The 11,619-nt window shown below is 45.0% G+C and overlaps 1 protein-coding gene across 1 annotated transcript in view; it reads right to left on the reverse strand.

The window, feature by feature from the left end:
• The window catches only part of col9a2 (procollagen, type IX, alpha 2), a 174,117-nt gene extending 162,848 nt beyond the window's left edge, over positions 1–11,269 (reverse strand). The window contains exons 1-5 of the mRNA XM_063033572.1: positions 11,060–11,269; positions 10,125–10,196; positions 9,178–9,213; positions 8,994–9,056; positions 2,508–2,561 (exon numbers count right to left, since the gene is read on the reverse strand). Coding sequence (XP_062889642.1) covers positions 2,508–2,561; positions 8,994–9,056; positions 9,178–9,213; positions 10,125–10,196; positions 11,060–11,146 — 312 coding nt within the window. The 5' untranslated portion in view covers positions 11,147–11,269. The remainder of the gene's footprint in view (positions 1–2,507; positions 2,562–8,993; positions 9,057–9,177; positions 9,214–10,124; positions 10,197–11,059) is intronic.
• Positions 11,270–11,619: the final 350 nt, after the last annotated feature.

The following is an 11,619-nucleotide window of genomic DNA, read 5'->3' on the forward strand; positions in this document are numbered from 1 at the left end:
TGGGCAAAAGACCTTATGACAATAAGACCATAAGACGCAGGAGCAGAATCAGGCCATTTGGCTCATTGAGTCTGCTCTGCCATTCAATCATGGCTAATTTATTTTCCCTTTCCAATGTATTCTCCTGCATTTTCCCTGTGACCTTTGACCCCCTTACTAAACAAGAACCTATCAATCTAGACTTTAAATATATCCGGAGACTTGGCCCATATAGCTGTCTGTAGCAATGGATTCCACAGGTTCACCTCCTCTGGCTAAGGAGATTCCTCTTCATCTCTGTTTTATCGGGATGTACTTCGATTCTGAGGCTGTGCCCTCTGCTCCTAGTCTCTTCCACTATTGGAAACATCCTCTCCACATCCACTCTATCAAGGCCTTTAAATATTTGGTAGGATTCAATGAGATTCCCCCCTCATTCTTCCAGTCTCCAGTGAGTACAGGCCTAGAACTCTCAAATGCTCCACGTATGTTAACCCTTACATTCCCAGGTCATTCTCACAACATGTCTGGACACTCCAATGCCAAAACATCCCTTCATAGATATGGGACTAAAACTGCTCACAATACTCCAAATACAGACTGACCACTCCCTCTAAAGTCTCAGCTTAACACCTCCCTTTATATCCCAACCCCCTCAAAATAGATGCTAACATTGCATTTGCTTTCGTCACTATTGACTCAACTTGCAAGTTAATCTTTAGGGAACCCTGCACCAGGACTACTAGGTCCCTTTGAATCTCCGATTTCTGAATTTGCTCCCTATTTGGAAAATACACATGGTGGCCACTTTCTAAGTTGCCTCCTGTTTGTGGTCTTCTGCTGCTGTAGCCTACCCGCTACAAGGTTCGATGTGATGTGCATTCAGAGGTGCCCTTCTGCACACCACTGTTGTAACATGTGGTTATTTCAGTTACTGTTGTTTCCCTGTCAGCTTGAACCAGTCTGGCCATTCTCCTCTGACTTCTCTCATTAACAAGGTGTCTTTACGCACCCAACTGCTGCTCACTGGATTTTTTTTTATTACCCCACTCTCACAAACTCTAGAGACTGTTGTGCATAAAAATCCAAAGAGATCAGTAGTTTCTGAGATACAAAGACTATCCCATCTGGCATCAACAAGCATTCCACGGTCAATGTTACTTACATCACATTTCTTCCCCATTCTGCAGTTTGATCTGAACAACAACTGAACCTCTTGACCATGTCTGCATGCTTTTCTGCATTGAGATCCTGCCACATGACTGGCTGATTAGATATTTGCATTAGCAAGCAGGTGTACTGGTGTACGTAATAAAGTGGCCACTCAGTGTACTCCACACCTTTATCCCTTCTACCAAAGTGCATGACCGTACACTCCCCTACACTGTATTCCATCTGCCACTTCTTTACCCATTCTCCAATCTGTCCAAGTCCTTCTGCAGAGTCCCTGCTTCCTCAGCTCTATCTGCCCCTCCACCTATCCTTGTATCATTCTCAAATATGGCCGCAAAGCCTTCAATTCCATCATCCAGATCATTAACGTATCATGTGAAAGATAGGGGACCCAACACTGACCCCTGCAGAACATCACTGGTCACTGCCAGCCAACCAGAAAAGGTCCTGACACTGGCCCTTCAGTGTCATTGCCAGTGGCAGAAGGGCACAAGTAGTGACCACAGCCTGCCCAGCAGTTTTCAGGATTACAGACAGAGAAGAACCACGAGGAAGATGGGCTCTGCACACAAATAAGAGAAGACAGGAGGAAAGACTCCAGCCACAACAAGAGACTATCAACTCTGGGCAAGTTATGAGCAAAATTAATCAAGACATTAGATGTGTGCACAGGGCTTTAAATCTGATGGCTTTAAGTTCACACACTCTCACACGTGTGCTTTATCAATATCTTTGCACACTATAGGGGGGGTCTGCATCTCCCTGTTGTTTCCACCATTCACAGCACAAGTCTTCAATATGATCCTACTCTCCTTCCACTCCTGTTGTGGTGCACTAATTAACGTTCTCTCTATGGACATTGTCCATATTCCTTGCTGCCTCGGTAAAACAGCCAGAATAATCAAAGGGCACACCCACTCCAGACATTCTCTCTTCTCTCTCCCATCAGGCAGGAGATACGAAAGCCCAAAAGCACCTACCACAAGGCTCAAGAACAGCTCCTGTTCCACGGCTTTCAGAATTTTGAACAAGCATCTCGTACAATAAGTTAGACTCATGAACTCTGATGCATAATCTCATTATGACCTTGCACATTATATTTACCTGTGCTTTCACTGTAGCATTTACACTTTGTTCTGCATTGTTACTGTTTTATCTCATACTACCTCACTGCACCGTTGAAATGAAATGATCTGTAGGAACAACATGCAAGTCAAGCTTTTCACTGTATCTTGGTACAGATGGCAATCCTGAACCAACATCAATACCCATACCTGTGAAAGACCATCACCTCAACAGCCTGCATCAAGATAACTCAGATTTGCCTTTTCACAATATAAAATGCATCGTATTACCTTGGGGCCAGGCCTTCCAGGAACACCCAGCTCTCCCCTTGGACCTTCCAAACCCTGTGAGATGAAGAAAAAAAAAGGTAAGAGTTCTGACACAAGCATTAATTAATCAGATAGGTTTGACAATATCTTCTTGAAGTATATCTCATCACAGCTCCCAGAACTTGCGTCATCCTAATGATGTGCCTGAACATAAACTTTCCTCACATTCTATTGGAATTCCAAATTCTCCAGTCCAACGTTCTTTTCACATCTTACTTGTTACTATTCCCATCACCCCAGTCAAGTCTTCACATTTGGGGTGCAGTGGTAATTTACTAGACCAGTACATGGAATTCCAGTCATTGATCCAGAAGCAAGTGTTCAAAACTGGAAAATCTACTATGAGGTAATTAAATGAAAGCAGAAGTTACATTTTTAGTATTGTTATTCTTAGTATTGGTAACCATAAAACTACCAGTTTGTTCACCAGTATCTTTGGGAGAGGGAGATCCATCATCCTCACCCATCTGTGTGTGACTCTAGACCAACTCGTGTGGCTGACCCTTAAATGCCCGTTGAGCTCAGGGACAATCAGTGACAGACAATAAACAGGCATCACCAGCAATGTCCACATCCCGTGAAAGAATAAATAAAAGAAATAAATTCTGTTCAAAATTGCACTTTCTGCCAGGAAAGCTCCAAACCTGTGGTGGCCTGAACTGGATTACCAGCTTTCTTTGATATTCTTAAAACAGAGATTTCTCACCTGCAATGTTGGGCATGTCTAAGGTCAGATCTCATAAACGAAGGAGCATTCTCCAGCCAGCTTATACAACCTAATTATCCATCCAAAGTCCTTTTACTGATCAACAAATGCTCTTTGCAATAATTGATCACTTTGTAGTACAATGTACTTTGTTCTTTTTTTTGCTCTGTGTGGTCTCTCTGTAAAAATTGAATATAATTTATATTTTGCCTGTGAATGCTGCTTTTGTAATATGGTGTGCCTGTGCTGCAAATAACTTTTTCATTGCAACTGTGCAGACACGTAATTGTGCATGTGACAACAAACTTTGAATTTGAAATTCAATCCTATTGATAGATATCAAGTACTTGTGCTCGAGATGTCTGTTATCCATTGTTATGATCATGGAACTAGGAATTAAGAAGGGTCATCCACAAGTCCATGAGGAAACATGAGCTACAAAAGGGGATTTCTGCAGATGCTCGGCAGGTCCGGCAGCAGCTGTAGGGAGGAACAGAATTAATGGGTCAAGATGTTCAACTTCGTCAAAACTCAAGTTATCAACCTGAAACATTTCTTCTGTTTCTCTCCTCTTTGATCCTTCCTTACAGGCGTTTCCTGATCTGTTGAGAATTTCCTGTATTTCTTGTTTCATGCACATTAAAAGTGCATTCTAGTGCTATAAATCCACTTCAACTACACAATACATGAGTCTGTTATTGTGTTCTTAATGGTCAAACGCAGTGCTCAGAAATGATCGACTTTCGTTTAATAGATTCTTTGATGACTCTGAAATTCCATCACATTATTGGAAGGATTTCAGTGGCAGGAAACACTGGAGTGGCTTTCTTCCCTGAACTAAGTTCATCTATAATAGACTGAATGGACAGCTAGAGACTTTTTTCCTAGGTCAGAAATGGCTAATACAAGGGAGCATAATTTTCAGGTGATTGGACGAAAGTATAGAGGGGATGTCAGATATATATATATTTTTTACACAGAGTGGTGGATGCTTGGAACGCTCTGCCAGGGTTGGTAGTTGGGAGAGATGTATTAAGGACATTTGAGAAACTCTTAGGCACATGAATAATAGAAAAATGGCAGGCAATAGAGAGAAAAGGGTTAGATTGATCTTAGAGTAGATTATAAATTAGCACAACATCGTGGGCTGAAAGTCCTGTACTGTACTGTGGTGTTCTATGTTTCCTAAAAAGAAGAAAATCTATGTTTATCGATAGTGGGAATGTGGTGGCATGGTAAAATAATGCATTCTCCGTGAACTTTTCAGGTTTAAAGCCATGCCTGTGCATGCTGCTGATCACTCCTGCCCCTTCATAGGCGCTGGCTTCCTTCCTGCCACATGAACACACGTGATAAGCATTGCTTCAGCAGGCTGTTGCGATGAAATCAAACCCACTCACTTTTACTTGTATCAGAGGAAAACATTTCAAACCACCCATGGAGGCCTTTTGAAACAGCAACTCAGTTTATCTCACTCCCACGTTCCTTCATCGTGGCCCTGAATATATCTTCTTCAATCCAAAAAAGCTCACATATATCAATGTGCCTGAGTCTGGATGGGCTTCCAGTTATAGACATGAATTAAATGGTTAAAGAGACCCAAAATGCTCACACCATCTCAGTTTTAATTTCAATGTAGCACAATGCACACTCTGCCTCTCTGCAATACCTCATAGCAAGCTCACACATACTCCAAAGCTATCTTGACTACATTTCTCACACCCTCCTTTAAGTGAGGACTCCTTTCCATTCTCTCAGTTCCCTGAATCCTGTTATAATTGCTCTGATAGTAACCCCTTCAACACCACTACTTCTGAGTTGGCTTCCTATTTTCTAACCCTCCATTTGGACGATAGGATTCTGAACTGCATCTTTCTATGTTTCATCCTTTCAGAGCAGCGACAGGCTTCCTCGTGTCATTCCTGTCCACCTTCTACGACTTGCCCTCTGTAATTCCCGCCTCTTTCCGCATGATGCCACCACCGCTTCCCCACTTCCAACATTCTAAAGGAACTGTGCCCTCCATGAATTCCAGGTTCATTTTTCCATCTGCACCAGCAACCGTTCCCTTCTTCCCAGTACAACTACAGGAGATGCAGCACCTGCCCTTCTACCATTTCCATTGCCAATACTCAGGGCCCAGACTACCTCCCATTTGAAACAATTTATCCATCTTCCAGTCAGGGCTTATGACAGGATGACCTTGGCAACGGAAAAGCCATCTTCATCCAGGTAACATTGACCGTCCACTTATTCTTTTCACTCTCTATCCCAATCCCACTTTGACTTTTTATGTTGACCCAACAAACCACAAAATAAACTGGAGGAATAACATCTCATCTTCCAACTTGGCACATGGCAGTACTCAGAACTGACTGCTGAATTCAGCTTCAGATAATCAACCTTTTCAGCTTGTATTGGAACCAGTCAGTCCAGATGAAAGGCCATTAACCTGGTTTTCTCGTTGCACAGATGCTGGCCAGCCTGATGAAATTTCACTATTTGATTTAGGTCACCAGTGTTAGCAGTGCTTTAGTTTTCCACAGCTTGTATCTCACTGCTCCAGAATTTGTATTTTTTATCTCTTTTTCTCCACCTTATCCATTTTCATCCATCTCTCTCTGTTTACCTCTCCTACAGACAGACCGTCTGCAGTGGATGTGTTTTCATCAACCCCTCCTAGCTGGCACCATCTCCATTTATGTCATTCGGCATCTCTGGCTTTGCACCCTATCACAACCATTCCTTTAATACTCTTCACCTCTCCGAGGGGTCACAGTTTGAGGATAGAGGGGAAGCCTTTTAGGATCGAGGTTAGGAAAAACTTCTTCACACAGAGAGTGGTGAATCTGTGGAATTCTCTGCCACAGCAAACTGTTGAGGCCAGTTCATTAGCTATGTTTAAAAGGAAGTTAGATATGGCCCTTGTGGCTACAGGGGTCAGGGGGTATGGAGGGAAGGCTGGGTTCTGAGTTGGATGATCAGCCATGATCATAATAAATGGCGGTGCAGGCTCGAAGGGCCGAATGGCCTACTCCTGCACCTATTTTCTATGTTTCTATGTTTCTATGTTTCCCTGTGATGTAAAACACACTAGACTTCTCAATTCTGATGAAAGGGCATCAGTCTGAATCCTTAATCCTGTTTCCCTTGTTCCAGACGCTGCCTGGCCTGCTGAGTCTTTCTTGCGCTCTCTGTCTGTATTTCTTTATTCCTCAATGTCGTATATTCCACATGGAATATAACGGGGCACAATGCTAATCTGACCAGTCTGTAAAGTGAACCCTGCCATAAGCCTCCTCAGTACTGAGTGGAATTCAATGATTAGCTTTGCATCAGCTCCTGGTGGCTGCAGACGAGCGAGCTGACTGTTGTCATGTTTTCCCTGAAAACCCCTAGCACTAAGATCCAAATCTGCCTGTACAATGCTGCAGCACCAAATGTAAAAAGTACAGTGACACGGCTTCTTTCAACTCAGTCCAGAACGGGCACCCAACAGCAGCAGACATGTTGGCACTTTCAGTTTGCTACATCCAAAGGTGCTTTCTCATTGGTACCTGGGAAAGCACAGCATCTATTTGTTATTTATTTGTTCACGGAGTGTAGGGAACACAGCTGCAGATTGCCATTCACAGTACAGAGGGATGTTTTTCAGGTTCTGATTGTATTGGATGTACTGTATAGTACACCATTTGAAGTATATACAGTTCAGAACATTGTACATTGAGTGCATACTGCTTTGTTTCCCAGTGCACTAGGTATAGACAGTTCCGATTCTGATACATTGAACGTGCTATCCTGCTTATGTTGGATGGACACACTGTAACTTGCAGCTTATTGGATGTAGACTGCCATGGGCTTGCAGCTTATTGGATGTAGACTGCCATGGGCTTGCAGCTTATTGGATGTATGCCCCATGGATCTACAGTTTATTGGATGTACAATGCCATGGGCTTGCAGCTTATTGGATGTAGACTGCCATAGGCTTGCAGCTTATTGGATGTATGCCCCATGGATCTACAGTTTATTGGATGTACAATGCCATGGGCTTGCAGTTCATTGGATGTAGAATGCCAGGGGCTTGCAGTTTATTGGATGTAGACTGCCATAGGCTTGCAGCTTATTGGATGTAGACTACCATGGGCTTGCAGCTTATTGGATGTATGCCCCATGGATCTACAGTTTATTGGATGTACAATGCCATGGGCTTGCAGTTCATTGGATGTAGAATGCCAGGGGCTTGCAGTTTATTGGATGTACAATGCCATGGGCTTGCAGCTTATTGGATGTAGACTACCATGGGCTTGCAGCTTATTGGATGTAGACTGCCATAGGCTTGCAGCTTATTGGATATATCCACCATGGATCTGCAGCTTATTGGATGTAGACTGCCATGGGCTTGCAGCTTATTGGATATATCCACCATGGATCTGCAGCTTATTGGATGCAGACTGCCATGGGCTTGCAGCTTATTGGATGTATCCACCATGGATCTGCAGTTTATTGGATGTACAATGCTTTGGGCTTGCAGCTTATTGGATGTTGAATACTATAGGCTTGCAGTTTATTGGATGTAGAATGCCATGGATCTGCAGCATATTGGATGTACACATTGTAGGCTTTTAGGTAATTGGATGTACACAGTGCAGTTTCTTGGTACTTGGTGAATATAACAGGGCAGGTCTGCAGCCCACTGGATACATATAATGCATACTTTCAATCCTGGTACATTGGTGTAGATTCAGATTCTCAGAAAAGTGTACTCAGCCATGGTTTTCAATTCACTGAATGTACACAATGCAGTTCTCAGTTCAAGAAATATACACTGTAGTTTCTCAGCTCCTCTGATTTACCCGCTTAGGTATTCCTGATAGATGGGCTGCACATGGTTCTCTGCTCACTGGATTTATACAAATCAGCATCTCCACCTCCAAGATGTGTAGCATGTAGGCTCTCGTGGCATGGAATTCATACACAGTCTCGGTTTACCAGGCGTACGTTACACAGCTCAGAGTATACACAGTACACGGTTTCAGCTCCTGGGTGTTGAGAGTTCATTTCATCAGAATATGTCGCAGACACAATACAGATTCACACAGAGCAGGTGATCATTTCACAGTGCAAGCTCACAGTACACAGGCTGCCAATTCATTGACTGTACATGGTGCAAGTTCTCTGTAAAAAATGGGCCACCAATATGTTGTCACCTCACTGGCTGTCTCCAGTGCATGGGTGTACTTGTCTCACTGGCTGTCTCCAGTGTAAGTCCTGATGAAAGGTCTCAGCCCAAATAATTGATTGCTTATTCTCCTCCATAGATTCTTCCTGACCAGCTGATTTCCTCCAGCATTTTGTGTGTGTCGCTCAAGATTTCCGTCAACTGCAGAATCTCTTATGTGTCAAGTCTCCCACATACGTAGATTCTCGATTCATTCGACCAATATAAATCCAATTTCTATCCAATTTTGGAACATCTGCAGTACACATTCTCAGGCATTGCATACAGGAATATCAATCTTTAGGCAAAATTATTAAACAGATTGAATTTATAATCCAAGAGATGTGATTGTCTCCATGTTCAAGAAATTTGCAAATCTGGTGTCTTCAAAAGGAGAGGGGGCAAAGACTGAAACACATAAGACATTTAAAATGCCTGACCCACCCCCTTCACAGCCATTCATAACTGCCACGCCCCCCCCCCACTGAAAACATTTCCAGTAGCACTCTTCAAAGGTACTTACATCATATCCTGGGTCACCTTCCAGTCCATCTGGTCCAGGGGCTCCCATTTCCCCTTTAGGCCCCTAAATGCAGGGAGAATTGGCATTCCTGTTAGTGTTTTTGCTTTAGCAGAAACATGATAATAGTCTTTCTCCGGAGATGTTAGCTGTGCAAGTTGTAGGTGGATTAAAGAGAGTCACTTACTGGTGGTCCAGGGGGGCCAATGAGCCCAGGTTCCCCCTGAAAAGACAAAAAAAAACAACATTCAGGGATCGGGGCAGCGGAAAAGGTTTGTTCAGAAACGGCCTAAGAATCAAAAACTCTTCAGCCAGAGATTGCCACCGTCGGGCAGGAGACACAGAATCTGAAATCCCACACAACCAGGTTCGGGAACAACTACCTTCCGACAGCCATCCGGTGCAGAACCCTCGGCAGCAGAACACTACGGACCACCTCCCGCACTGCTTCGGATTTGTGGACTGATGTCTTGTTTAGAACAGCACTGCCAAGTAGAACTTCGGCATAACTTGAGCTCTGCGTGTTGTCGGGACCTACGTGCCCGTGATACTGCCGCCAGCCAAGTTTTTTTTTATTGTTCACAAACCTCTCGCCGTGCTTGGGCACATGACAATAAACTGGACTGACTTGACTTGTCTCGGGTGTTTCAGCGGTCACTGCGGGACGCTAAATGTTGGAGACGCGTTCAGTTATAATTAGGAAGCAGCTTTTAATTCGTGTTCACACTGCAATACTCCGTCGTTTTCTCCTGCTGCCGTCATCTAAACCGCTCGTTTATACCTTAAACCGGTTTAATCGGTCTGTTTTATAGTTTACATTAATAGCCCTGGTTTACAGAACTTTCGTAACGTTAATCTACGCGACTCCTACTTCCCGGGCTTACATTTAAACAGACCATACTTAGGTAAGACGGATCTCTAAATATTCAGAGTAAAACAGATTTAACCGGCGCGTTAATGCAATTGATTGCACCCCCGCACCCCCGTGAGAAGGGATATACCGGAATGTCCCGGAGCCGGCTGGAGGCGCCCCTGCCGGCCGCCGATGTCACTGCAGACTCCGCGGTCTGGCACCTGGGACAATGCGGCTCTTTGTGAGACTCCCCTCAGTACACAAACACTTCCACAACTCACATCTATCCCGTCTGCTCCAGGGATCCCAGCCGGGCCCGGAGAGCCCAGCTCACCTTGTTCCCATATCGAAACCTGTCCAAAGAAAGAGAGAGGATTAAGCGATGGAGAACAACATATGAAACTATTTCTCTTAAACGGAAGCAAGAAATGGCGCGGCAGAGTGGTGTGTCTGTTATATTAATGAAATGATATTTTAAAATATTGTATACATGGGGCAGGAGTACGGTAAAGGGGCATCGCGCTGAATCTCCCGAGACGAGATCACGGCAGTCAGAGATGCTGGACCCTCTCCTGGTAAGCGGGGTTCTGCTGGCGACCTTGGTGTCCGTGAGTGTGCATCTTTGTAAACTAACCCTGGTCTTTGTCTGCGGAGATACCCGCGAGTAGTGAACGCAGTCTAATAACTGATACACCAGTGTTCCACACCCCACAGACCCGCACACACTCAGGAGGATCCAAATCAAAGGGATGGAGTTCAGCATCCCCCGGCTATTCTTCATTCAAGCCAACGCTGAAGCGGGAGGGAGTTCAGGAGCTAGCCCTGGAAGCCCACTCCGGTGCCGGTATAGCCCATGAAGGTTACTGATCCATTAAGGCTGGCTGTTCTTTTAGGCTGGGCAATGACTCTGCTGTTGTTAATTGGGGCAAATTGTCACTGTAAATTTGGAGAGTGCCTCTCGCTGGCAGTCAAATAATGGTTCTATCTGTGACTGGTTACCCACACACACACCAAAGGGAAGGGACGAGGCGAAGGGAAAGGCAGACAGTGATGCGAGGCAAACAAACTATGGGGACTGCGGAGAAAGTGGAATTTAACTCGTTATTCTGAATATTTTTTACCCAAAAAAACCTGCCACCCTAGGCAAACAACTCGGCGAATGCAGGTCCCGCTATCCAGCTGCCGAGTGCCCACTTCCACCCTTCCCTGCACTTACTTGGGCTAAACACAAGCAGACGACTTGCAGGAGGACTGCGAGCCAGAGGAGTCCGGGACGCGGCCACACACCAGACAGGCTAGCCATGTTGAGTCGCTCTGTCTGGACGGGGCCACGGTTACGGTCCACGCGTCTTTCCCCAGCTGAGACAGACAGTCAAGAGACCTGAGGAGAAAGATCGGAGCCGCTCGAACCGCTCAGTAAACCCAACTCGTTGGCAGGACCTGAGTGGATCAACTGCCGAGTCAGGGGGGCGGGGATAGGTGAGGCGGCTGGTGAATATGAAACAGGCTAGGAGCTGGGCAATTTCCCTCCTTCCTATGTCCCTGTTTCCATTCCCAGAGCATCCCGGGGAATGGGGGTTGTGAGACGACTTATAAACAGGAATCAGCTCCAAGTCCGTGGAACATGATTGGTGGGACGCGGCCTGAATGTATCACAATGTTAATCGATAGAAACAAAACGACAACAAGCGGACACCACGTAAAATATAGGGGGCAGGGGGAGGCCACTCGGCCCCTGTGTCCAGCTCTATCGTTCCTGTCCCAGCATCTATCTCA

This window comes from Mobula hypostoma, chromosome 26 (assembly GCF_963921235.1).
Source record: "Mobula hypostoma chromosome 26, sMobHyp1.1, whole genome shotgun sequence".
In the NCBI taxonomy this organism is placed as follows: Eukaryota; Metazoa; Chordata; class Chondrichthyes; order Myliobatiformes; family Myliobatidae; genus Mobula; species Mobula hypostoma.